The sequence below is a fragment of the Ambystoma mexicanum genome, chromosome 4q (genome assembly GCF_040938575.1).
Source record: "Ambystoma mexicanum isolate Mex_15411 chromosome 4q, UKY_AmexF1_1, whole genome shotgun sequence".
NCBI classification, from domain to species: Eukaryota; Metazoa; Chordata; class Amphibia; order Caudata; family Ambystomatidae; genus Ambystoma; species Ambystoma mexicanum.
Genome location: NC_090928.1, coordinates 1,060,219,485 through 1,060,246,186, shown reverse-complemented (window position 1 = coordinate 1,060,246,186; position 26,702 = coordinate 1,060,219,485). Strand labels below are relative to the sequence as shown.

Below are 26,702 nucleotides of genomic sequence, written 5' to 3'. Positions count from 1 at the left end.
CCATGCCCCTAGTCGAATGAGCTCTTAGGTGTTCCGGAGGAGCTTTCCCCGCTAGTTTGTAGCATTTCAATATTGCTAATATAATCCATCTGGATAGAGATTGTTTGGTAATAGCCAAATCCAATTTGTGACCTGAATCGCCCACAAATAACTGGTCATCCTGTCTGAACCTTGTCATTCTGGAGATGTAAAAGCTCAGTACACGTCTAGGGTCAAGCCTGTGAAGCCTTTCCTCTTCCTTCCTAGGATGTGGTGGAGGATAAAAAGATGGTAATGTTATCTTCAGAATGAGATGAAACTCAGACAATTTTGGGGAGAAAAGTGGGCTTCACTTTCAGTACTATGTTGTTTTTATAAGAGATAGCGTAAGGAGGCTTGCAGGATAAAGCCTGTGGCTCACTCACCCTTCAGGCAGAATTAATTACTACCAAAAAGATGGCTTTTAGAGTTAGTAGCCTCAAAGGACAGGAGTGTAAAGGCTTGATAGGCGCTCCCATTAATAAGTTGAGATCCCAAAGTGGGACTTGAAAAGGGATTGGAGGGAAAACATTTGTCAGTCCCTTTAAGAATTGTACTATTAGAGGTATCTTAAAGTAAGAGACTTCCTCTGAAGTGCACTTAAAAATATAAAGCGTCCGCCAAATATCCCTTGAAGATACCAATCTGGTGCCACAGATTTGCCAGCTGTAGCAAAAAAGATAACACCATCGGTGTATTACATGTAAACGGGTCAACATTCTTATCTCTACACAAGCAGCAGAACTTATTCCAACGGCAGCAGTACAAAGATTTGGTTGCTGGCCTTCTGGCCGAAAGCAAAATCTCCATTACGTTATCCCGGAGGTCCCAATCCTTTTATCTCAGCCTCTCAGAAACCATGCGTGAAGGCTGAGGGTCCGGATATCTGGATGGAGAACACAACCCTCCCCTCGCAAGAAAAGATCCTCTCTTTGTGGAAGACGTATCGGAGGGCAGATGGAAATGTCCAGAAGGTCTGGGTACCACGTTCGCCTAGCCCAATCCGGGGCAACTAGAATCATGGATTTCCTGAACTTTCTCAACCTCCTGATTACGTGACGGGGACTGGAGGAAAGGCGCATAGGAGTGGAAATTCCCAATCCACTACAAACGTGTCCCATAGAGCTCCTCTTGGGTGAAATTCCCTTGAGCAGTAGAGATCGCACTTCTGGTTGGCACCAGTCGCAAACAGGTCCACTTGAGGGGTTCCCCAAAAGGTGACATTCTCTTGAAGGACTTCCTGAGCAAGTTCCCACTCGTGGGAGTGTGTGCTCTGCCTGTTCAGAGCGTCCGCCATAGTGTTCTTCTCTCTGGCTAAATGAACTGCGACAGAGATTCCTTCTTGTATTGCCCAGAACCAGAGCTTCATTGCCTCTGCACAGTGGTAGTGACCCAACACCTCCTCTCTTGTTGAGGTAGTACATGGCCACCGGGCTGTCCGTCATTATCAGGACATTCCCCGTACAGATGGCAGAAAAGCCTTCAGCGCTAGTCCGATTGCTCTCCGCTTTAAAAGGTTGATATGTAGTTTGGACTCCGATGTAGAACAACGACTGCTGATTGTCAGATCATTGGTATGGGCTCCCCACCCCGTAAGTGAGGCATCCGCCACTACTGTGATGTCCGGCCATGGTGGCCAAATGGTTCTCCGTTCAAGATTTTCTCAAGACAGGCCCACCGCTGAAGATCCAGTGAGACTCGGCTCGGCATATGTAGGAGGTCTGACAACCTTCCTGAGAATTGTGACCAATGAGCCCTGAGAGCCCATTGGAAAGATCTCATTCTCAGGCGAGCCTCTGGCACCTGGAAGATGCAGGATGCCCTGAGGCCGAGCAACCTCAGGAAATCACAGGGCGGTAGATGTTGGGCATTCTGGAATTCAGTTACCATCTGCAGAATGTCTTGGGCACTCACCACTGGCGGTGAGGCTTTTCCCAGGGATGCATCCAGGACTGCCCAATGAAATTGAGTCTTTGTGATAGTTTGATCTGGGACTTTGTGATGAGGCATGTAACAAGGTGGAGAAAGATGAGGTACCTCAGAGTCAATTAATCAGTAATCAGGCAAATCAGCAAATCCCTTTGTATCCAGGAAGTGTGGCCTAATAGTATGATGTCATAAAGAGATTGGAGGGAGGGCCTTCCTGTTTGAAAGTCAGCCAAGTGGACAAATGAGAAACAGAGTAGTGTGTCATAGAAGGTGCTTTTTTTAATACTGGACTTTCCTGTTTGTTATTATTCTTTGATAGTCTTTGGAGAAGAGGGAGGAAGAAAGATGCCCTTCCGAAGAGGAGACGCTGTATGAATGGGCCTATTAAGCCAGCGGCCCATAGTTAAGACGAGATGTGCTCCCGTTGAGCAACTTGCGAAGTTTTGTTGAAATGAGCATAAGATTTGGAGAAGAGAAAGAGCCAGTGTTTTGAAGTGAGGCTCAGACTGAAAGCCGTTGCCGGGCCAGTCGTTATCCGAAGAACGGTGAGCGAGGAGGTGAGGAGGGTGGCGTTGTCCCTATGAGGCTTGAGGTCGCCTCACCCCTGCACCAGGACGGAGAGGTCCCGTGTGACCGCGGAGACAGGCTGATCAGCTGTGCCGGCGGACAAGTGTGACTCCGGCCCCCAGCCTTGTAGAGGAGGAGCCTCGCAACCCTGATGCAGGCTGTCGCCACAGCTGAAGACGGGGATCAGCTGTAGCTGCCGGGCGCTGCTCTGACCCCCACCGTTGTGGGTGCGGGATCTCGAGCAAAGCCCAAAGCTTGGTCCCTGTGGAAGCGCTGCGCTGGCCCCCACTGTTGTGGGACGGGACCTCGAGCGAAGCCCATAGCTCGGTCCCGGTATGAACCACGGCAGAGTGAAGCGAAGCTTCGGGTGATGCAGGAAAGCTGCATCTGTTAAATAAAACGGAACCGCTATTCCACGGAAAACATGAGCAGCAGACTTAATCTGACAAGGTGAGGAGCTACTTCTGGCAGTGTCGATGAGACGTACGAACTGTATGGGAGAGGAGTGCCTGAATTGGGGAAAGCGGAACGGAGGCAGTACTCCTACATATTTACAGGGGACGTCCCTTTATAAGTTAACTGGGGCAATTAAGTGTCAAGAAGAGAGGCCAGCTACCAGGCACTAGTATTCCTACAAGATAGGGACTATTGATAAACCAACTATAAAGGACAAGAATAAGCCAAAGAGAGTATAGCCGCTTCATTATTTATTTTATATGAAAGCATGTTGTCTACCCTGCTACGTAGATAACACTATCCATGGCCTGAGAATAACCCCAAACAGACATTGCAGAAAAGAGGCCTGCACATCCAAAGTTTCAATCCTCTGAAACCACTATATCCTTTTTGTTCTATGTAATTCAACTTAAAGAAACTCTTATTAAAGACTGTTTGAACCAAATCAGCTTCTGTCTAATCTATCTCCATCTGCTCTATCACAGACTTCTTGAAGTTGAGGGAGAAGCCCAGTCTGTGAGGGGAGTGGCAGGTATAGCTGAGATGTTCCAAAGCCTGTTCTCCGGAACTACCCCTGATCGGCCAATTGTCTAGGTAGGGGTAAACGTGAATTCCCCCTCTCCTGAAACTCCCTGCCACAACCGTCATAAGCTTGGTGAATACCCTTGGGGCGGAGGTCAGCCCAAATGGCAGAACTCTAAACTTATGAGTACTGCCAACGGTGAACCTCCGGTCTGTCTGTGCTCGTGATGGATCGGCACATGAAAGTAAGCATCCTGAAGGTCCATTGATACCATCCAATCCTGAAGCTGGAGGGCCTGAAGGATTACCATCTTGAACTTGTCCTTCCTGAGGATCTTGTTCAAGTCTCTCAAGTTCAAGATGGGTCTCAATCCTCCGTCCTTCTTGTGGATTAGAAAATACAGGGAGTACCAACCATTGTTCCTCTCCGCTACAGGTACTGGTTCTATAGCACCTTTCACTAGCAGGGTTAAAATCTCATGCATAAGGAGTGGATCTGGAACTTTCAAAGAGTTGTTTCCCGGTGAATGACTGAGGATTTTACAGAAAAGGAAGGCAGTAACCTTGGGCAACTGTTTCCAATGCCCATGCATCTGAATGAATAGCCTTTCATTCTGCCAGATGCAATCACAATCTGCCTCCTACTGCAGTCTTGTGAATCAAGCCCTCAGAGAGGTTTTGGAGCAGCTGACGCAGTGGCTGAAGGTAAGGCAGCCGCTGCCGTTGCAGTCTTAGTACTTCTTCCCTGTCCACCGCAGGGGAATCTTCTTTATCCTCTGAGCTGGCTGTCCTCTGCCCTTTCCAAATGTTGAGTAGGGACTCCTCCAGGGTGTATCCATGGGGCGGTTTTGGAGGTGGTCTGATTGCAGCACCAAGGAATTTGGCTGCTGCCTTGGAAGTTTGCAGCTTCTCCAGACTGTCATCAGCTTTGTTCCCGAATAAATGAGTGCTGTCAAAGGGCATATTGTGAAGTCTGGATTGTAGGTCTTGGGCAAATCCTGACTTTCTCAACCATGCAAATCTGCACATCACTGTACTTGCCGCCATAGCTCTGCTGATACTGTTAACAGAGTGGAGATCAGTCTGGAGGGATTCGCACATTGCATCTTTCCCATCCTTGACAATGTTTAGAAATACGTCTTGCTGAGGCGGGGCGCTGTTGTGCTAAGGAATGGCTGCCTGGCTGTGTTGCTCCGTCTTGGGCAACTTCCTAAACAATAAATATCCTCGTCGGTGCCACTTTACACCTCAAAAAGCAGTAGGGGTGGCGTCTAAAGGCTCTGAGCAGTAACTGTCTCATCGCCAGACATCCTGGATACAAAAATGTTGAGAAATTCGCACTTTCAGCACACCGGCTGAGACTTAGTGCAGCTTGCTTGGGGGGGAGGGGGGAGGCGGTCGGGCCGTATGAACCTCTGGGGATGTGTGGAGGACTGTGGGGTGCGAGACGGCCCACCCTACCCCAGCCTTGGGTCTGAGGTGCTGCCAGCGAGGGGGAGACCACGAACCGCAGAGAAGGCACGGGCCGATATAGCCGTGATTGCCCTGCTGGGTGAGGCATGAGAGGCGGCCTGCCGCGACACCCCAGCAACAGACGGCAGTCACGGTGGACAGGTGACTGCTGCCCGATCCGGACAACAGGTACTCAACTCAAACCCTCACACCTCGCTCTAGGCGGAACACGACCAATTCTGCAGGCGGCCACTGCTGCGGGGGGTCCGCTTCCAATTCAGCAGCCCTCTTGATAAACGGAGTCTCCACATACCTTGGCCTGTATCACTGCACTTGAGGGGATACCCCTCACTGTTTCAATTATATGGCTGACCCTTACAGTAGGGGAGGGGAGGGCTCTTCAGATCCTTGAAGAGTATTGAAGCGGCCCGCTGCATTCCAGCTTCAGCTAACTGGATCAAACGACGGTTCCGCCTCACCTTGATCCCTCACCTGCTGCGCAGACTGTAAAATATATGCTGACCGGGCGAGATGGGGGAGCGGGCGGCTCTGCATAATATACAGAGTTAAGTCTTTTGGCTGTGGGTGGCCGCAGCATACCCTCCCGCCACAAAGTGAGGAGGGATAGCCGTGTGCAGGCTGAAGCAGCGTGTGAGTGATATCTCTACTCCACTGTCCATTGTGCTCTTCTCGTCAAGGTGGACAAGGTGGACATCTCCCCAGCTGGCTCCTCCACACGCTACTACTCCCAGGGCAAGTTGCTATGGAGTACATCCTGTGTCTGCAGGTTTGGGGGCACTGCAATTCATAATTTATCCAGACAGAGTGGCGGGTGGGCACAATCTGGGGCTTGAGGATACAGAGAGTTGCTCTGGCTATGGGGGAGGATACAACCAATTCTATCACATACAGGGTGCGGTAATTAAGACACCACAATGGGATGGTGATGGGTCTGCCGGGCAAGGTCCGTGGGGGCAGCAACCCCACAACAGCCATTGAATATATATGTACCTGGCTAGCAACTCTACCGCCTCATAAGAACAGCCAGACAGACCTCAAGACCTGTGTATCTGTTAAACTCCACGGATGGACGGCTGTCATACCTCTAAAACCCTGATATTGAGACAGACTCTGCTGGATCACACCCGCAAGACACTGGATTCTCCCCCTTCCACTGAATGGCGAACAAAGGCAGACTGCCCTTCCTCCTACTTCTCTGGACCCCTGGGTCAGCTTCTCTGCGGGCGCCCCCCACCGTGGGAGCTCTGTCCTCCCGGGCCACACCCGATTCCCCCGCAACTCTCCTGGGGTGCCTGATTCCTTGCTCTATCAACCTGCTCTGTTCTTTTGGCTCGGGACCTCGCTCTGACCACTAAGGGGCGGATCTGATCACCTCGTGTCCACCTTACCAACGACACCCCCCCCCCCATTACTGTGCCCTTCCACAGTCATATATATCCTGGTGCAGTCATGACTAAGGGGGCCAGTAGAAAACACCAAAGCCGAGTGAGGCCCAGCCAAAAGCCAAAGCCCCCCCTGTAGTGTCTATTGAGTCCACAGAACTCCAATAGAGGATGGAGTATATGCGGGAGGGGTTTACTACACTTCACACAAAGCTCAATGACATCAGCTCTATCAAAGCCCGGATGGAGAAACCAATACCCGAGTGGCGGAGGTGGAGTGTAGAGTCGGCCTGGCAGAAGATGATATTGTCACACCAAGATCAGAGGTGGCCTCGCTGTCCAGACAAGTCCAAGTGGTCAGTAAAAAGAATGAGGACCTGGAGTCTAGACCCAGGCGCATTAACCTGCGTATTATTGAAGATAAAATTGACGGCCTCATGAAGGATAATGTGGAACGCATCCTTATCTCTCTGCTGGACTCTCTGAAGCTCTCACCACAATTCGCGATTGAACGGGCCCACTGATCCCTGCCCGCAAAACCCATGCCCGGTGCTCCTCCCCGTCCTATCATAGCCAGAGTGATAAACTATTGTGATAGGGATGCTTTGTTACATGCAGCCAGAGCTAAAGGCGAATTACTACTCGGCTCCGCCAAGATCCATTTGTATCCGGACTTCTCTGTGGTTATTCAACAGGAGCGCAAAACCTTTCTAACCGCCAAGAAACGTCTTCGGGAGCTGGGTGTCAAATACTCCATGTTATACCCAGCTAAATTTAGGACCTAACATGCGGACAAGGTCTTTTTCACCATCCCGGAGGAGGCCTCCAAGTTCATTGATGATCACTTTCCTGGCTAGCAGCTTTCTCCCATCACCCTCGTGTACCCTTCTTTTTTTCTTCAGGATATGGACCTCCCATGCGAACCCGCATGATCTGTGCTGGGTTCACCTGTGCAATCTCCTCTCACCTTTATCTGATACAAATCCGTGCTCTTTGGATGGTTTGGAGGTCCGAGCCGGCTTCGTCCAAGTCCCCTACAATTCTTCTTTGTCAATCTCCAAGTTATGCACCACATCATGTTCTTTCACACCCTACATCAGAGTAGACGCCGTTCTTGGCCAGCTCCCATGTAGTGTTGCGATTGTTGCTGTTTTAGTTTGATGTTCTATTGGGGTGTCACCCTTCTAATTGGGAGGGAGTGATGGGGGGGGGACAAATGTTTGAAAAATTGCTTGACGTACGATTGACGAGGTGAGTTGCAACTCACCCTTGTGTTGAGTACACCATGATTCGACCCTTTTCGACATGGCTGCGATTTCGCTGCACATATATACATCGGGTCATGCTTCCACTGACAGGATTGGGTAACCGGGTCAAAATGCATGAACTACAACTGTATGTCAAACGACATAAGGTCAAGTTACTTTTCTTACAGGAAACCCACACATTAGCTAAGGGGTGTGATGGGTTTGCCAGGTCATGGGGCCCCCAGTTCTACTATACCACTTACTTCAGCCAAAGCCGCAGAGTTATGATCCTAATTCACAAGTCCCTCAAGTTCATCCACAAGGTTACACACACAGACCCCCCGGGACACTATGTTTTACTGTTTGGCTCACTTCTTGGACGGGAAGTGGTTTTACTCGATGTATACGGTCCTAATACGTACGATCCCGATTTTTTACTGCCATCTCTCCTCTCAGTTGGCTGGGTTCCCCCTCATTCCTATACTGTGGAGGGGTGGGGGGGTGATTTCAACACCATAGTAGACACTGATTCGGATATGTCTGGCAAGCAAACTTGCCAGCTCTCCAAGGGCGCTAAGACCATTATAGAAGTGCAGGCCTTGTTGAGGGTTGTCGACGCATGGAGACTGATAAACCCAGACTCCTGTGTCTTTTCCTTCTACTCATCGATAGACGACTCACACTCTCGTATTGACAGATGGCTATTTTCTGATGTACTTATCAGAACTATAGGGCAAATGACCATCCTACCTGGGACCTTTTCAGATCACTCTCCGTTTACCGATTCATTAAGGTGGGGGAGAGTAGAAGGGTGGCACGCTCAGGTAGACTGAAACCAAACGCCCTGTTGGACCCGGTATTCGAATCTGAACTTGGGTTCAGCATTGATGACTTTTTTAGGTTCAATACTGGGTCGCTAGAGACTCAGGGAGACCTTTAAAGTCTACATTTGTGGGGCTACCTTGGCGAAGGAGGCAGGGATCCTTGGAGTGATTTGTAAATCCATAGGGGAGAGCAAGCTTTTACTTGCCGGACTGCAGACGCAGTATGTCTCGTCCCCGACCGCCGCTACACTCAGCAAGATAGGGACAGCGCTAGCTATCTTCCGAACCCAGGCAGACCGCGAACGCAAGTTCTTAGACGATCCACAGACTGCCAGAAAATAGAGAGCGGGGAACGCCCCGGCTGTCTATTAGCTAGACTGATCCATCAAGAGAGGGGAGCTCCCCATATTCCAGCACCTGAGAGAGCAGACAGTACTCTGGCCCTCTCGTCTCAAGAAATCAATGACGAATTTCATTCCTTTTACGAAGCGCTCTATGCCATCATCGACACCGCCCCTACGGCAGGTATCAAATCCTTTTCTTGACAGTCTTCCGCGCTCGGTATTGTCCTCAGAGACCAGGGAGGCACTTGACCGCCCAATGTCAAAAGAGGAATTATCTAAGGCAATAGACTCGCTATCGTCTTGGAGGGCCCCGGTAGCGATGGGCTTCCCAACACATTTGATAAATGTTACAAGGGTTGCCTGCTTTCCCTACTGGCGGCTGTGTGGGAGGAGGTGTGCCTGGTCGGTAAACTCACCCCCCCCATTCAGTTATTTCAGTATTACTGAAACTTGACAAGCCAGCCACACAATGCAGATCTACCGGCCCCTTCCTCTTATTAATTAAGACGTCAAAATATTTTCCAGGGTGTTAGCCCTCCGGGAATCCATGTGCACCCGTACCCAGGAAGTCTCCTTTAATTCTACGTTCAAATTGATCAGGTTTAAAATACTCCACAGATACTACCACACCCCAGCTAGGCGGCATCGTATGTCAAGAGATCGGCCTTCTGAGTGCCCAAGATGTATAACAGACAACACTGATTATATACCCATGCTCTGGTCTTGTCCAACACTCACTGCATTCTGGGAGGAGGTATGTGAGGCGGTATCTCAAATACTTGATTGCACTGTTACACAGTCCAATTACCTGTTTTTTCCACGAGTTCTCCCCACACCGGGTGCATCCTCAGGAGGCTGGCCGGGCTATATATGTTGCTTGCAACCTGCTGTGTTTTGTTGCTTTGGTTACGCCCTGGTGCCCCCACCTTTGGCCAATGGCTTCAGGCGGTCACTTGAGCTTCTGATGTGGAGGAGCGCTGGTCTGCCATACAGCCGGCAACGAGTAGACCCAGGAACATCTGGGCCCCGTTTCGATCCTATCTCTACATCCTGACTGCTGAGGAAGGGGGTGACAGCGACATTCCAATATCCACTGACCTTTCCCCCAGTTAATATGTCTACATGTATGCTTTGGTACCTACCTTCACGAAGTAGAGCCTATGAATTCCTCTGTCAAGAACCTGCAGGGTTATATTACCTGATCATGTACTTTCTATGTATGTCGTAAACGGTTTAAACAATGCTTGCTCCTCTCTGTTGTATTTTCAAGCAAGTTAAATAAAAGTAAAAAGAAAAAAAAGTCTCGCTCTTCCCCTTCGGGTATATGGTCAGCTGCCATGTAAATGCACTCCCAAAGGGTCTGTGTAAACCTTGCTAACGTGCATGTAGCATTGGGCGGTTTCAAGGCCATACTCCCAGCCGCAAAAAACGTTTTGGGCCATGGCGTCGTAACGCTTATCCCTATCCTGACGTATTGTAGGATGGGCATTCTGCCTACTGGTGGAGGTGGCCGCTTGAACCACCAGACACTCTGGTGTTAGGTGCTTGGACAAGTTAAAAGGGTCTGAGCTTGAAACTCTATACTTTGACCTCAACTTTTTGTTGACAGCCGTAATGACCCGTGGTGCCTCCCAGTTGGCAGCCACATGCCTTTTGTAAGGCTTTATGAAACGGCACAATTGGGTACTCTTGTGGACCTCTGTGCAAGATTTCAGTTAGATCGTCTTGCTCAAAGACTGGTGTAGGTCTTGACCACCCCATTTATTCCTTAACTCTTGACATCAGTTGCCCGTATGTCACTTCAGTGTGGTCACCGGGGTCTGCCCTGCCGAATTCAACCTCTGGTGAGGTGTCTATCCCCACTAGCCTTATGTAATCATTCCTGTAGGTTTTTCATTCTTGAATCTTCTGACATTAATGCCTCAGGCACTGATGGTGTTCCATATTGTAAATCAAAAGGTCTGGATTCATCAAAAGATTCCACTGCATACTCCTATAGAAGAGAGGGACTTGAAAAAAAAAATCAGACCGTGGCAAAGGAGTATATGTCTTTTCCAATCAATGTAGTTGTCATATTTGTGTTCAGGGGAGCCAAAACTGCCGAGACTGTCGACGGCTTTGACAGATGAGTCGATGGCATTGACTGTTGCGTCAATGGCTTCGACACATGTGGCATCGAGGAGGTTGACGCTTGAAACGTATATGGCTTCTCCAAAGTTATCGGTGCGATGACACCTTTCGACTCTGATGGTGTCGAAACAATCAGCATCGATGGCTCAGTCCTCGAGGGGACTTTCTCTCGACTCGAGGGATTTTTTGATCGCTCTCGAGGAGCCTTACCCGCCGGATCCGAAGAGACACAGCTTTTGTGCTTACGGGGTCTTTCGACTGGAGCATGGGTTTTGGGTGTAGTCGAGGGGGGAAAGGCCGCGTTCTCGAACACCTTTAACATTCGTAATCTAAACTCCTCACCGGGCCGGTGAACTAGACTTAGTGAGCAAACAACCCGTTCCGGTGAGGAACTTGTAGGCGAGGAAGATGTTGATCTATGGCACCATTTCTTTCCATGTCTAGAGGTCGATGAGAGGTGTGAACCACTTTGTGACCGGGAACGTTTATTCTTTTTGCGATGAGGAGAAACTGTTCGACTCATCCAAAGTCTCTTGTTTTTTTGACAGGGTCTATTTGGGTCCTACCTGCCGTAAGCTTCCCTCTAAACTCTTTCAGGGCTTTGGCCGTCATGGATAGGCAGTCCTCACACTCCGATGACAGATGATTCGACCCCAAACAACACAGGCAGATCCTGTGAGGGTTTGTCACGGACATCTTCGCACCACAGTCAAAGCATTTTTTGAAGCCCTGGGAGTGGACGACGCAGAAGACGAAGCCATCTTCACGTATTCACTTGAAGAATGAAGAAATATCGAAGATATTCTGGTCAAGGAATGAAGCGTACCGTATCCGAAGCGTAAGCACTGAAAAATGGAACTGAGGCCAACAGGCCCTGCGCATGCTACATATACCTTTGGTGATGCTTACATCAAGATTGGAAATATCAAAGATAAGGAATACGTGAGAGAACACAATCCATTTGAAACAGGGATTCTGGGAGATATGGTTTTCGAGTGCAACATAGTTGTCATTGGATTTCCCAGATGCAGAGGGGATGTGGGATGCTGGTAAAGGAGGTTCAAGGGGTAGAAGGGAGGTCAAGTTGGTTCAGCCTATAAAAGCCTCAAGGACCTTGTCTTCCACATCCTTTTCTCTGGTATAATACTGCACCTCAAATGGGGCATTCCCCATAGCATAACCCCGGGCTCCCCTACGCAGTTGATCCTTCCTCACTCGTCCACCCCAGGGTTGGGATCTGAGAGCGCCAGCCCTTCACCTAAATAAGGGATTCTCAAGGTCAGTTTGAGAGAATAGCCTCAGGTTTCTCACAGTGCCTTATGAGCTCCTACATTAACAAAGCATAGGCAGGCAAAGGGTCTTGCACACGCTAATGCCACACCAGCAGACAATACGAATACTTCCATTCCCCATAGTGGTCTAGCACAAACTTTTTTTGGTATCAGGTAATAATATTGCCACATATATGGTTGTTGTAAATAATATCGCCGGGAAAATGTGGCTATATTATTTGGGTGATCTTATATGGCGACAGGGGCAAAAAAAATTGGGGGTTGCAGGGGTGTCCCCTGCATGTTCCATGCAATAATGTCGCCATTATTACATGGAACCCTTTTTTTGCACTAGAGATATGAAGGTCAAACTGTCTTGTCGCTTCCTGATTGGTAACAACTGATTCATACTTTCTCATGGGACTAACAAACAGGCTACTTCCTGATACGCACTCAAGTTATCACTCACTCACCCTATGGGAACACACGCTCATCCATCAAGAATTTACAGAAGGAAGAGAATGCTATTTAAAATCTAGCAATTGGAATATATGTCTCAAGCAAAAAGGATTTGGAATGTTCCAGTGATTTCCCAATTAACTCAAGAATAATGATGCCTTTTATTAGAAGTGGTTATACAGATTTCACTGATGTGTATATGTAATTTCTTTTAACCTTCACGGATGAATCCTTCTGAAGGGTGACCTGTGACTTAAATGACCAACACTACACCATTTCTAATTCATACTAATCCAAGGCTGCCTTTGAACCACAATCCTCTTTCTATAATTGTAGATCATATATTTTGGACTAACACACATACATACTAATTCCAAACACTCTTCCCCTGCTGCCTTCTCTGTCCCTGCCTGTAACCATACCGTTTTTCATGCTCTCTATCAGCAGACTAAAGTCTGGTTTCCCCTGGCAGAGGCACAATACACCTGTTTACAGACACAGAGAGGGACATTGAAACTATGGTGGTGAGTCAGCACATTACAAAAGCATATTAACCAAACATAACATATGCTCCATTTCTTTCTCTTCCCATTCTCCTGCAGGATAACCCTTTAACATCACCTCAGATACCCTAAATAATATACTGCTTGCTGGTGTGAGGGGTAAAAATAAATAAAAAGAATGACATGCATTACTTACCGTAAAAGCATTTCTGATTATTGTATCTGCTTAGATTCACATGCTGTGCATGTAGTCCGACATCCAGTGGTAAACGTGGAGTATTGCATCTTGTCTCTCGAGAATCGAAAGGGGACGTCGACATGGGCGTGCCTGTAACACTATCCCTACGTGACCTGTAGTGTACCCAAAATCCCTCACGCATCAAGGTCCCTCCGATTGCATTTTATTCTGCCATATGAGGGAGCCTTATGACTATCGCGAGCGAGTACAGAAAAGAGAAAGTAGTAAGATGTCCATGTTCCTTCCATCCGAGCGGGGAGGAAGGGTGGGCGCATGTGAATCTAAACAGATACAATCATCAGAATTGCTTTTACGGTTCGTAATGCATGTCTTCTGATGCTTGTTAATCTGCTTAGAATTACATGCTGTGCATAGACTAGTGAGCAGTACCCAGAGTTGGAGGTGGGTTGTGAGAAGGAACAGTAGTGAAAAGATGTCTTAGTACTGCTTGTCCCACCTGAGAATCAGACCTAGAATGGGTGTCTAGGCAATAGTGTTTTGTAAAGGTGTGTACAGAACTCCAGGTTGCAGCTTTGCAAATGGACTCTAGGCGAACATTTGCAATGAATGCTATGGAAGCCCCAGTGCCTCGAGTAGAATGGGCTCTAGGCTTGAATGATAGTTCACTCTTAGCAAGAGAGTAACAGAGTGTGATGCATTTGACAATCCACCTTGAGATACCTGATTTAGAGACAGGATCCCCTTCTCTACCAGCTGCCACTGAAACGAAAAACTTGTTTGTCTTTCTTAGTGGTTTAGTTCTAAGGTAAAACATGACTGCCCTACGGACATCTAATGTGTGTAGGCTTCTTTCGGCCATGTTAGTAGGGTTCTGGAAGAAAGTAGGCAGTTCTATTGATTGTTTCACATGAAACTTGGAGATAAATTTAGGCGCAAATCTAGGGCGAGTGGCCGAATCACCTTATCTCTGTGAACTGTAACGAAAGGGTCTAGGACTGAGACGGATAGAAGTGGTAGCCACTAGGAAGGCTGTCTTATAGGTAAGATCTTTGAGACTTGCTCTATGCATAGGTTCAAATGGAGACCCCATAAGTCAGGTTAATACCACATTCAGGTCCCATCCGGGAGCTGGTTTAGAAATGGGGGGGATGAATCCTCTTGACCCCTTCCATGAAAGCCTTTATAACTGGTATCTTCCACCACAACACCTTCTGTTGTGATGTGGTGTAGGCTGAGAGAGCAGCTTAAGTGAACCTTTAGGGAATTCAAAACCAGCCCCGAGTCAAGTGAGTCAGGTGGTTGCGTAAACAAATTTCCCTGACCATGTTATCCAGAGTCTGTTCGCCTTGGAACAGTTCTGGGGCACCTGGAGGCGTAGTCTTAGCATTGTGCATTCTCCAGAGTTGCGAACAAGTCGATCTCTTGGAAACCCCATTTTGCGGGAACGGAGACGATGTCTGTGTAATCGCCTTTAAGACTCCATGGGTAGTGGGAAATCTCTGATGATTACGTCTGACAGAAGATGGAGTTCCCCTGGAACATGGTGCGACAACAGGAACACGTGTTTGAGAGCCCACTTCCAAATGTTCTGGGACAGTTTGGACAGCCCTGGAGAGTGAATCCCCCCCCCCTGTTTGTTCAGATAGTACATGGCCGTGGTGCTGTCTGTGAGGATCAGGACCGTCTTCCCTTGCAGCTGTGTCTGAAAGGCCTCCAGTGCTTCGAAAACTGCTAAAAGTTCCAACAGATTTATGTGGCTGGATGCTATGTATGACGACCAAACTCTGTGCGCCGTTTGTTGAAGCAGGTGAGCTCCCCACCCTGTGAGAGATGCGTCTGTAGTGAGAGTGGCCTCCACTGCGAGGATTTTCCCCTCAAGAGGTTCTTCCTCGACCACCACCGCAGCGAGAGAATGAGGGCTGGCGAGACAACCACTAGATCATCCCATGGTCCGCTGGCCTGACACCACTGGCTGTTGAGCCACTCCTGCACTGGACGCATGCGCAAGCGTGCGCGATTAACCAAATAAATGCATGATGCCATCATTCCTAACAGTCGCATAGCCTTGCGTACTGTCACCTCTCGACTGGCTACATAGTGAGGGATTTGAAACATGTTTTGGACCCTCTCGGAGGGGAAGACGAGGCCGTCCCTTGTTCGAATTAGAGCCCTTAGGAACTGCTTGGGGGTCAAAGTTGGATTTCTATTCGTTGATGGAGAATCCCAGGCTGAATAAAAGGTCTATAGTCCTTTGGGTTTTTGACAGGTATGTCTCGTAAGAGTCCCCTCTTATGAGCCAGTCGTCGAGGTAAGGATAAACCGGGATGGATAGCCTGCGCAGGTTTGCTGCTGCCACTGCCAATACCTTTGTAAATAGCCCTGGTGCTGAGCTATGCCGAGAGGTAGTACTTTGAACTGATAGTGCTCGTCTTGTATCATGAACCGGAGGTTTTCTTCTGCACGCCGGCAACATTGAAATATGAAAGTATGCATCTTTCATGTCCAATGTTGCTGTGTAACCCCCCCTTGTATGTGAGCAGGTGGGGGTGGGGGGGGAATGACCTCCTGCAGGGTGACCATACAGAACATTTGAGGTTTCACAAATGTGTTCGCTGGATGCAAATCTACTACAGGGCGCATGGTGAGATCCTTTTTGGGTACAAGGAAGTACAGTGAATAAATACCCTCATTTACCTGTAGAAGAGGTACGACTTCAATGGCACCCTTTTCTTGCAGGGTCTCGACTTCTTGTAGCAGGATGCGTAGATGTTCTGGCGTCGGACATCTTGAACGTGGAGGTCTGAATTGGGGGACCGGCAGAAGTCTATACAATACCCGTGGGCGACAGTCTTGAGTACCCATTGGTCTTTAGTTATTCCCTCCCATACTTGAAGAAATGATGTTAGCCGGTCCCGGACCGGGGAGGCATGGGAGGGGACCCGGATCTGCCGGTCATTTTTGGCCTGAGGCCAGGGAGCCTCGAGGGGTAGAATTCCGGCCCCTTCCTTTTCCACATCGTTGACTTCTTGGGGGATACGGTGTGGTGTAGCTGTTGGTTCCTTGGGGAGAGGACCAATTATTTCCCAAGCAGTATTGGGTCTGAGCGAAACGTTGGCCACGAAAAGAACATCTCGATCCGCTCCCCCCTCCGTGGGGAAGGCCTCTGTGTGATCTGATCCAGGGTCTTGATGGTGTCATGCTCTTTCTTAGCAGTTTAGAGCACTTCGTCTACTGCTTTCCCAAATAGATTAGTCTCTTCCAACGGCTTATTAGTGAAGCTTGAGTTACTGGTTTGAAACTAGAGTTTCGTAACCATGCGTGTCTCTTTAGGAGGGTACTTTGAGCCAAGGACCTGCCAGCCATTTCTGCTGCATCCAAAGTATTTTTAAAATTACTCTTGATTAACTTGTCTGCCTTCTGCTACCGTGGAGAGCAGTCGAGCCCGCAGTGGCTCAGGGACTTTTTGGAAGGCCCCTCCTGTAGCATGGGCCATTGTGCGTCAGCAAAACTAGCCAACAAAAACATTTTATTTGCAATGCGAGTGGAAAAAGCAGTGGCAGCCGTGACCCTTTTCCCCAGAGCCTGTAGCCTCCTGCACTCCTTGTCCGGGGGTGCCTCCAGGTTGATAGAGGAACCCACGCTCTGTTCCGGGTTGTAGTTGACCACCAGTGAGTCTGGAGTAGCATGGCCCCTGATGTAAAGGGGGCAAGAGGAGGAGGGTCGAAACAATTTGTTCTACTCCAGGATTTACTGCTCTAGTTAGGGTAGGTATGAATAATGAAGGGGCCAACCGCTTTTTGATCGAGTTTAGCAGAGGAATAGTTTGGCTGGCTGGTGGTTTCTCTTTTAAGATGTCCTTGACAAAACCCGCCTCTGGTACAGCTTCCTGGGTAGCAATCTGGAAATGTTCTGCTGCCTTCCTTGATATGGCGTTGTACGCCATTTGGTCATCAAGCGGGGAGACCCGTCGAGTGGGTGTGTTCGGGGGGGACGGGGGGGGGAACCATGCACAAGGCATCAGGTTCCGGTGTTTGATTAGGTGATTGCCAAGGCTGAGGATCACCCAAGTCGGGGTTGTCCCCCCCAACCCTCTGTGGGGTCGATATGAACATCTTAGTGTCAGCAAAGGGATATTCATCCCGATTGTATTGGTCCAAAGGAACCTCATCTTCAGTGAGGTCATAAGTATATATTTCTTCTTCTTCTTCCTGAGAAGGATCAAAGACTTTTTGAAGTTTAGCCACAGGGCCAAGGGAACTCTCTTCCCAAGGCCTCTTGGGCGTGGACTTCTCCGAGAGTTGTATAAACCTCTCTAATCTATCCATACATCCCTCAAATTTCTCCCCGGTCCAAATATATGCACCAGAGGAGTCTAGAGGTGGAAAAGGCTCTTGTAATGGATCTTCCATCGTAGAACGTTGAGATTTCTCCTTTAATGTCAAAGAAATCCCTCCAGTGCCTTCCAAAAAGCCCTTTCAAGGGGCCGACGGTTGATGGGAGTCCTTTTGTCTGTCCTTAGGCCTCTGTGGGTTCCGATGAATCCTTCGGCCTATCCCTGGATTTCGACAAATCCCTGGACCATTGCTTCTGATTATCCAGTAAAAATAATCCTAGCAATGCTTTCAGCAACCTCCTGAGAGGGGGAAGGGTGTCTAGTTTTCTCCTGCGGTTGTTTTTCCTTCTCGACCATGGACGCCTTTGTCCGATGCGTCTCAACGGTCTCCTGGGTATTGGGGCAGCGCTCTTCTATTTAGAGTGCCCGGTTGCAGGGAGGACTGCCGATCAGGCGGGCACGGGCGAAATATTCGGTCTGCCCATTGGCACTATATGCCGTTTCGACTGTTTGTCGAAGACGTCCCGGGGGTTGTGTCCTTAGTGTGTAGAGAGTGTGCATCCTTATCGCCGGGGTGTACAGTCCCCATAGCAGGACCTGAGTCTTGCCTGACGGCGACAGACGACGCAGAGTGGGAATGCTCCGCCCTGAGGTCAATGGCCTCTGAAACGGATGCCTGTTTGTCACTTAGCCCCTCGTCACAATCGGCGGTTGTGGCAGCGGGAGAACTAGACTCGGCCTGCGACATTCCGTAGGCCGGCCACCTCTTAACACGGTGCTCCTTTAGTGTCTTTGGACGCAAGAGCTTGCAAGCCGCACAAACCGTCTCATCGTGATTCAGGGGCAAACACCCATTACACTTACGGTGTTTATCCTTCCAAGGAAATTTGGCCATCCAAAAAGGCCAAAACCTAAACGGAATCCTCTCCATAGCGGAGGAAAAATATAGTGACAACAAGACCCAGGGAACAAAAAGGAACAGGAAAGGCTCTCTCGAAAAAGGAAATGTCCACCCCGATCCCACTCTCCCTACTGTGTAGGCCGGCCAGAAGGCCCGGCCACGTGGTCGGAAGCTCAGACTGGAACACGGTCCGTCAAAGGTCTGTGGAACCAGCTTCGGCGTAGATCAGGAAACAACCATCAATGGAATGGACAGTAGGATAATAATTAATAACTTTAAAAAATATATGACCATGGGTCGGAGGATAACAATAGCAATGTCTGTGGACGAGTTCCGCATAAGGCGACCAGTATGCTGGGCGGAAAAAAAACAAGGGGCATCGACGTGTGAGGGATTTTGGGTACACTACACGTCACGTAGGGATAGTGTTTCAGGCACGCCCATGTCAACGCCCCCTTTCGATTCTCGAAAGACAAGATGCAGTACTCTGCGGTTACCACTGGATGTCGGACTATATGCACAGCATGTGATTCTAAGCAGATTAACAAGCATCAGAAATGAAATTTTTATAATAAATCCTAAAGCGAAACATGAAACAAATCGAACAATGCTCTAACAGTGTAAATGCACTTTGGTTTTGAGTCAGGTTTTTAACAGTGCTAAGATGCTGTTAATGCCAAAAAGCTATCCTTCATGCACATACGGAAAGCTAGCACAAATGAGATCATGCGTAGGAAGGAAAAGTAACTCAAAATATACTGCCCATGCAATTAAACTCTGTGCAGTTAAACAAATAAAATAAAAAAAATAAAATGATTCACACAAGGAACATGCCAGTCTTCTGCTTTAGCGAGCAATCTGCATCTGAAATCATACAATCCTCCCAAAAATAACAATATTCACAACTCATAATTGGAAAAGAAAACATCTACAACAGAACTACACTCATGCCCTTCCTTCCCCAGAGAACACTACACTCATGCTCTTACTTTACCATACAATTCTTTGGACAGGATTCCATTAATCTCCATAGAATGGCAATGCAGAGTGTAGACAGCCTAAAGACAGTCCTCCCTGTGTAGATCAGATGCGATTACGCGCTACTGAAAACCTGGCCAACAATTGTGCTGCCTTGCGAATAGTCAGACACTTTTGGCTGTATAATTTAATCACTTTAATTTGGCATCCCCTTGTTTTAAAATAGTCCTTACAGTATCCTGTTTCTTCATGCTTTGCTGTTTCTCAGTGTCCAGTTGCAACTGTAGGTGCCTGACTTTAGCCCCCAGCTGCTGATTGATCTCCTCCAAACCCTTGACAACATCCTGCAAGAAAAAATGTGCGATTGATTGGCATGTCAAATATTGAATTCTATTTCTGTTAATTTGTAAACAAGATGCACTGGGGCCTACCTTCAAGCCCAAAGCTTCAGTGGAGAGGTCAGTGTTCTCTTTATGAGCTTCCTTTACCATTTGCTTTGCCTCTTTGATCTAAATGAAGACAGTAAAAGAAGGCACTTAGGAAAGAAGCCAAGCCCAATTAAATTAGAACATTCACACTGCAAACATATGTACCTTCTGTTCATAATCTGAAATCTTCTGCAAAATGTCTGCTTTCTCTTGTATGAGGACTTTTATCTTTTCTGCAAGTTGCTTTTCATTTACTACAATTAGAAGAAAAGAAATAGTATAAAAACCTTGTCGCCAAAATAAACCTTAAAAACAACACAAATCATGGCAAGGGGCGAAATAAAAAGTACCCATTATTCTTCGCTGTAAGTACAACAGAAGCAAAAAAACAAGAAATACCAATTCAATAAAATGGTCACTAGTTAATCTAAAATAACCACTGAATGAAAACTGAATCAACAAAACTGAATTTGAAGGAAGTCTTGCAGAGAATTGTTAGGCAGAAACCTGTGCAGTTCCCTCTGGGACCACTGCAAAAGATTTAGGACTACAGGTGTTTGGCAGTAAACCCACGTGGTAGCAGTCTGTACCACACAGATTCACTTGGTAGCAGTGGCTGAGCAGTCAGACTTCCCTCAAGAAGAGTTAGGCAGTATACAGAGTATTCACAATAGGTCAAGAGAACCCAGTAGAACAATTAAACACTGACCAGGGCTTGGTGTAAAAGAGATATGACAATGCATTACTTACCGTAAAAGCATTTCTGATGGTTGTATCTGCTTAGATTCACATGCTGTGCATAGGTCCGACATCCAGTGGTCACTGCGGAGTCTTGCATTTTGTTTTTCGTAGTCGAAAAGGGGACGTCGACAAGGCGTGTCTGTAACACTATCCCTATAGTGACGTGTGTTGTACCCACAATCCCTCACGCGTCGAGGTCCCTCTGTTTGTATTTTTCTGCCCTGAGGGAGCCTTCTAGACGTGAGTGAGTACAGAAAAGAGAGAAATATAGAAAGATGTCTATGTTCCTTCCATCCAAGCGGGGAGGAAGGGTGGGCGCATGTGAATCTAAGCAGATACAACCATCAGAAATGCTTTTACGGTAAGTAATGCATTGTCTTCTGATGTTTGTTAATCTGCTTAGAATCACATGCTGTGCATAGACTAGCGAGCAGTACCCGGAGTTGGCGGTGGGTTATGAGAAGGAACAGTAGAGAAAAGATGTCTTAATACTGCCTGTCCCACCTGGGAGTCAGATCTAGAGTGTGCATCTAGACAGTAGTGTTTTGTAAAGGTGTGCACAGAACTCCAGGTAGCCGCTTTGCAGATGGACTCAAGGGGAACATTTGCAATGAATGCTATGGACGCCCCCGTGCCTCGAGTAGAATGTGCTCTTGGCCTAAAGGGCAGTTCTCTCTTAGCAAGAGTATAGCAGAGAGTGATGCATTGAACAATCCATCTAGAAATAGTGGACTTTGAAACTGCATCCCCTTCTCTTCCTGCTGCCACCGAGACGAAGAACTGATTAGTCTTCCTCAGTGGTCTGGTTCTTTCCATGTAGACCATGACCGCTCTGCGCACATCTAGTGTGTGCAGAGTCCTTTCTCCCAAGTTGGAAGGATTTTGAAAGAACGCTGGTAGTTCTATAGACTGGTTTACATGGAATTTTGAGATGAATTTTGGAGCAAACCTTGGGTGAGTGCATAGAACCACTTTATCTTTGTGAACTGTAACAAAGGGGTCTAGAACAGAAAGAGCCTGTAGTTCACTTACTCTCCTGATGGAGGTGATAGCTATTAGAAAAGCAGTCTTAAGAGTGAGGTCTTTAAGAGATGCTTTGTGCATGGGTTCAAATGGTGAGCCCATGAGTCTGGTAAGTACCACATTAAGGTCCCATCCGGGAGCTGGGTCAGCTATCGGGGGGTGTATTCTCTTTACTCCCTCCATGAAGGCCTTTATAATAGGGATCTTCCACCACGACACTGAGTTGGGAAGTGGTGTATGCAGAAAGTGCCGCTAGGTGGACTTTAATGGAATTGAACACTAGACCTGAATCCAATAAATGGGTCAGGTATAGAATAATATGTGTGGGAGAGCAGTCAATTGGGTTGATGCTCTTTCCTCTGCACCAAATGACAAATCTCTTCCATTTGCTAGAATAGCAGTGGCGAGTGTTAGGTTTTCTGGCTTCCCTGAGGATGTCCATGCATCTCTGTGGGAGCTGTAGATGTCCAAATTCTATGATCTCAGGAGCCAGGCTGCTAAGTTCATGTTCTGGGGGCATGGATGCAGAGTCCTGCCCTTGTCTTGTGACAGCATGTTGTACGGGCAGGGGAGTTTCACTGGGGGAGATAGAGACATCTCCATCAAGTGAGCGAACCATGGCTGTCGGGCCCACATTGGAGCCACCAGTATCATGGTTACTTGTTCCTGGTGCATCTTGTGCACTACCTTGTTGAGAAGGGGAGGTTCTGGGGGTACCTGGAGGCGTAACTTTGGCATTGTGAGTTCTCCAGGGTTGCAAAAAGGTCTATTTCTGGGAACCCCCATTGCGTGAAGACGTCGAAGACAATGTCTTCGTGCAGTCGCCATTCGTACTCTTCGGGCAGGGGGAAATCTCTGCTGAGTTTGTCTGCCAGCAGATTGAGCTCCCCTGGTACATGTTGTGACAGAGGGAACATATTCTGTTTGAGAGCCCACTTCCATATGTTTTGGGCCAGTTTGGACAGTCCTGGAGAGTGGGTTCCCCCCTGTTTGTTGATGTAATACATGGCTGTGGTGCTGTCTGTAAGGACCATCACTGTCTTGCCTTGTAGGTGTTCCTTGAAGGCTTTTAGCGCCTTGAACACCGCTAGTAGCTCCAGAAGATTGATGTGTTTGGATGCTACGTTCGGAGTCCACTCTCCGTGAGCAGTTTGATGGGATAGGTGAGCCCCCCATCCTGTGAGGGTTGCATATGTGGTTAGAGTGGCTTCCGCCGCGGGTGTGGCAAAGGGTTTCCCTTTTTCTAGGTTTTCTTTTGTCCACCACCGTAGCGAGAGAACTAAGGCCTGCGAGACCACCACTAGGTCGTCCCATAGTCCGCTGGCCTGACACCACTGGCTGTTGAGCCACTCCTGCATTGGGCGCATGCGCAGGCGTGCGTGAGGTACCAAATAAATACACGACGCCATCATGCCTAGCAAGCGCATTGCTTTGCGTACCGTCACCTCTCGACCGGTCACATATTGAGGGATCTAAAACAACATGTTTTGGACCCTCTCTTTGGAGGGGAAGACGAGGCCGTCCTTTGTTTGAATTAGAGCCCCTAGGAATTGTTTGATTTGGCTGGGGTCTAGGCTGGACTTCTTTTCGTTGATGGAGAAGCCCAACTGGAACAAAAGGTCTACAGTCTTTTGGGTATTGGAGAAGCATGTTTCGTAAGAATCCCCTGTTATGAGCCAGTCGTCGAGGTAAGGGTAAACTGGGATGGACAACCTGCGCAGGTGGGCCGCTGCCACTGCCAGTACCTTCGTGAATACCCTCGGTGCTGATGATATGCCGAAGGGTAGCACTCTGAACTGGTAGTGTTTGTCCTCTATCATGAACCGGAGGTATTTTCTGTGCGCTGGCAACATTAAAATATGAAAGTATGCATCTTTCATGTCCAATGTTGTCATGTAATCTCCCTGTGATAGCAGTGGGATCACTTCCTGTAGGGTCACCATACGAAACTTTTGGGGTTTGATAAACTTGTTCGCTGGGCGCAGATCTAATACAGGGCGCATGGTTAGATCCTTTTTGGGTACAAGGAAGTACACTGAATAAATACCTTCCGTTACCTGAGATAGAGGCACAACCTCTATGTCTCCTTTTTCCAGCAGTTGCTGTACTTCTTGTAGAAGGATGGCAAGATGTTCCGGTGACATGCGTCGTCCCCTCGGGGGTTTGTATGTTGGGGAACTGTTGAATTCGATGCAGTATCCGTGGGCTACGGTGGAAAGTACCCAGCGGTCTGACGTTATACCCCCCCATGCTGGAAGAAAGGATGTTATCCGGCCCCCGACCGGTGTTGCATGGGAGGGGACGCGAATCTTCGCGTCACTTGGTGTTGTTAGGGGCTTGGGACCCTCTGGGGGTGGACCCTCGCCCTCTTCCTTTGCCCCGGCGCTGTCCTCTTTGGCTGTACTGGCCACTATTGGTCTGGAAATTGGTGGCAGGGTACTGTTGCTGCTGGTTTTGTTGTTGGCGTTGGCCACGAAAAAAGCGTTTATTGCCATAGCCGCGCCTGGTAGCGGGCTTAGAGATTTGGTCAAGAGTTTTGATAGTATCGAACTCTTTTTTAGCCATCTCCAGAGCCTCATCCACCGCTTTCCCGAAGAGGGTTGAGTCTTCAACAGGTTTATTTATTAAAGACGCCTGTGTCTCCGGTTTGAACCCTGAGTTGCGCAGCCATACGTGTCGTTTTAGGACTATTCCCTGAACTAGGGAACGTCCCGCAGTTTCTGCCGCGTCCAGAGAGCTCTTTACAATACTCTGGTTGACCTGGGTTCCTTCGCCAATAGTTGAAAGCAGGCGTGTACGTAATGGTTCCGGCGCTTCTTCGGCGTCTTTGCGCAGTTTGGCCCACTGCGCGTCCGCATAGCTAGCGAGCAAAGAATTGTTGTTGGCAATTCTTGCCGCAAAGGCGGCCGAGGATGTAATTCTTTTTGCAAGGGCATATAACCGCTTGCCCTCCTTGTCAGGTGGTGCCTCACTGGTGGAAAGTGGTACCCCTGCCCTCTTTCTTGTGTTGGTTACTACCAGGGAATCCGGAATGGAATGTCCCCTGATGTACAGCGGGTCTGAGGGTGAAGGAGTGAAAAGTTTTTCAATTCTAGGATTGACCCCTCTGATTAGTGCGGGTGTGGACAGCGAAGGGATGATTCTTCTCTTCACCGAAGCGAGGAGGGGAATTGTCTGACTGACCGGGGGTTTCTCCTTAATTACCCTTTCTACAAAGTCTAATTCAGGGGAGAGCTCCCCAGTGTCCAGTTCGAAGTGTGCTGCTGCTCTGCGCAACAGGGCATTAAATGTGGGTTGATCGTCAATGGGAGACGTGTTTCTAACAGGTGAAATGTCAGGAGGATTTAGGTTCAGGACATCAGTGTCGGAATATATTGATGGTGATTGCCAGGGGTGAGAAGGTCCTTCTTCTGGATTTTCTCCGAAGCCTTCTCCTACCAAGTCTGGGCTGTCTTCCAGACCTTCCTCCTGGTTCCGTCCGTCTTCCTCGTCCATAAAATCATCCTCTTCCTCAAAATAATGTTCTACCCCAGTGAGGTCATACACACTATGGAAGTCTGAGGCTGTGTCCTGGTGGGGATTGACTAATCTTGGAATTTTGGCCCTGGGGTCCTCCTGAGGCCCTTCTCTTATTCTCTTTGGGGTGGGAGGGTTTTGGGCATTCATAAACCTCTCCATTCTTTCCATGCAGAGATGGAGCCTTTCCATGGTTTCATGGGGTACCCCTGAGCGGTCTAGCGGGGGAAAATTGGTGTCTTGTAGCTGAAAACGGCTCGACCTCTCCCATAACGTCGAGGAAAGTGTCCCGTCGCCCTCCGAAAAGCCTTCAGGTGTGCTGGGAATCCCTTCGACTGAAGGAGATCGTCCCTGTGTTTTCGGCGTGTCTTTCAACCTTTGCCTAGCGCTCGACGTGTCTTTCGGCGTACGCTTGTGGGCGTCGGCTACCACGATCCTTGCCAAACTCTCAGCGACTCGTTTGTCAGCGGAGAGCTGTGGTTTCGACGTTATGGGTGTCGAACGCTCTACGGCGGCATGCGCTTTCTGCTGATGCGCTCCGGCCGATGATTTGGGGGCGGCGCCCTTATTTGCCGAAAGCCCAGTCGCTGGTCGCGGCTGCGGTTGCGAGAGGGGCTTCGAACCCGAACGGTCCGAGGAGGCCGCCGGTGAAACCTGCGTCTCCTTGGGCGCTGATGCTCTCTTCGCCTTCGGCAACGAAGAGCCATGGGTTGTGTGCTTATGTGTGGTCTTGTGTGCGCCAGTGTCGCCGGGGTGTTCATCCCCATAAGCAGGGCGTGAGCCGAGCCCGTCGGGGCCGGGGACAGACGACGAAGCGCGTGTGCGCTCTCTAGGGGGGTTTTCGACTTCCGTAGCGGAGGTCGTGGTATCACGTTCCTCGTCACTGTCGGAGGTAGCGACGGTGGGTGGAGCGTCGGCCTTCGACATAGCGTAGGCCGCCCACCTTTTGACCCTACGGTCTTTTAGAGTCTTCGGCTTAAGAAGCCGACAAGCCGTGCAACCTTCCTCCTTGTGATCGAGGGGCAAGCAGCGGTTACACCGTGAATGCTTGTCCTTAGGAAGGCCAAGTAAAATCGTGAAGTTAGAGTTCAAGAGGCCGGATCCACTTTCAGAGGATCCAAACGAAATGTGTCCAAGGTCACACGTTTGCAGAGCACAAAAGTCTTGTAAAGGTTCAAAACGGAGTTGGACCAAAGAAAGGGACCAGTGAGAGGGTGAAGGCGGCCAGCCCAGTCCAGAAGGTTAAGGGGTTATTATTACCTTGTAGCAATCTTTAGAAAGGGAGGCCTGGCGGACACGGTACCTTAAAGTGGAGAGAACGCTCCAGCGGGGGCAGTTATTCCTGGCAGCGGATGCAAGTTGGTGCTTCGTCCGGGGGAAGAGAGGATTCCGTTGTGGAGGAAGACAGGAGTCCGTTGCACTGCCAGGGAAGAAACCAGCCGCGGAGTTTCTCAGGTA

At 48.8% G+C, this 26,702-nt stretch overlaps 1 protein-coding gene across 4 annotated transcripts in view; it reads right to left on the bottom strand.

Moving 5' to 3' along the window:
- Window positions 1-26,702, bottom strand: part of MIA3 (MIA SH3 domain ER export factor 3) — a 1,311,327-nt gene that overhangs the window by 864,712 nt on the left and 419,913 nt on the right. For all 4 annotated transcript variants that reach the window (XM_069608611.1, XM_069608610.1, XM_069608608.1 and 1 more), the window contains exons 10-12: window positions 20,130-20,218; window positions 19,968-20,045; window positions 19,770-19,880 (exon numbers count right to left, since the gene is read on the bottom strand). In XM_069608611.1, coding sequence (XP_069464712.1) covers window positions 19,770-19,880; window positions 19,968-20,045; window positions 20,130-20,218 — 278 coding nt within the window. The remainder of the gene's footprint in view (window positions 1-19,769; window positions 19,881-19,967; window positions 20,046-20,129; window positions 20,219-26,702) is intronic.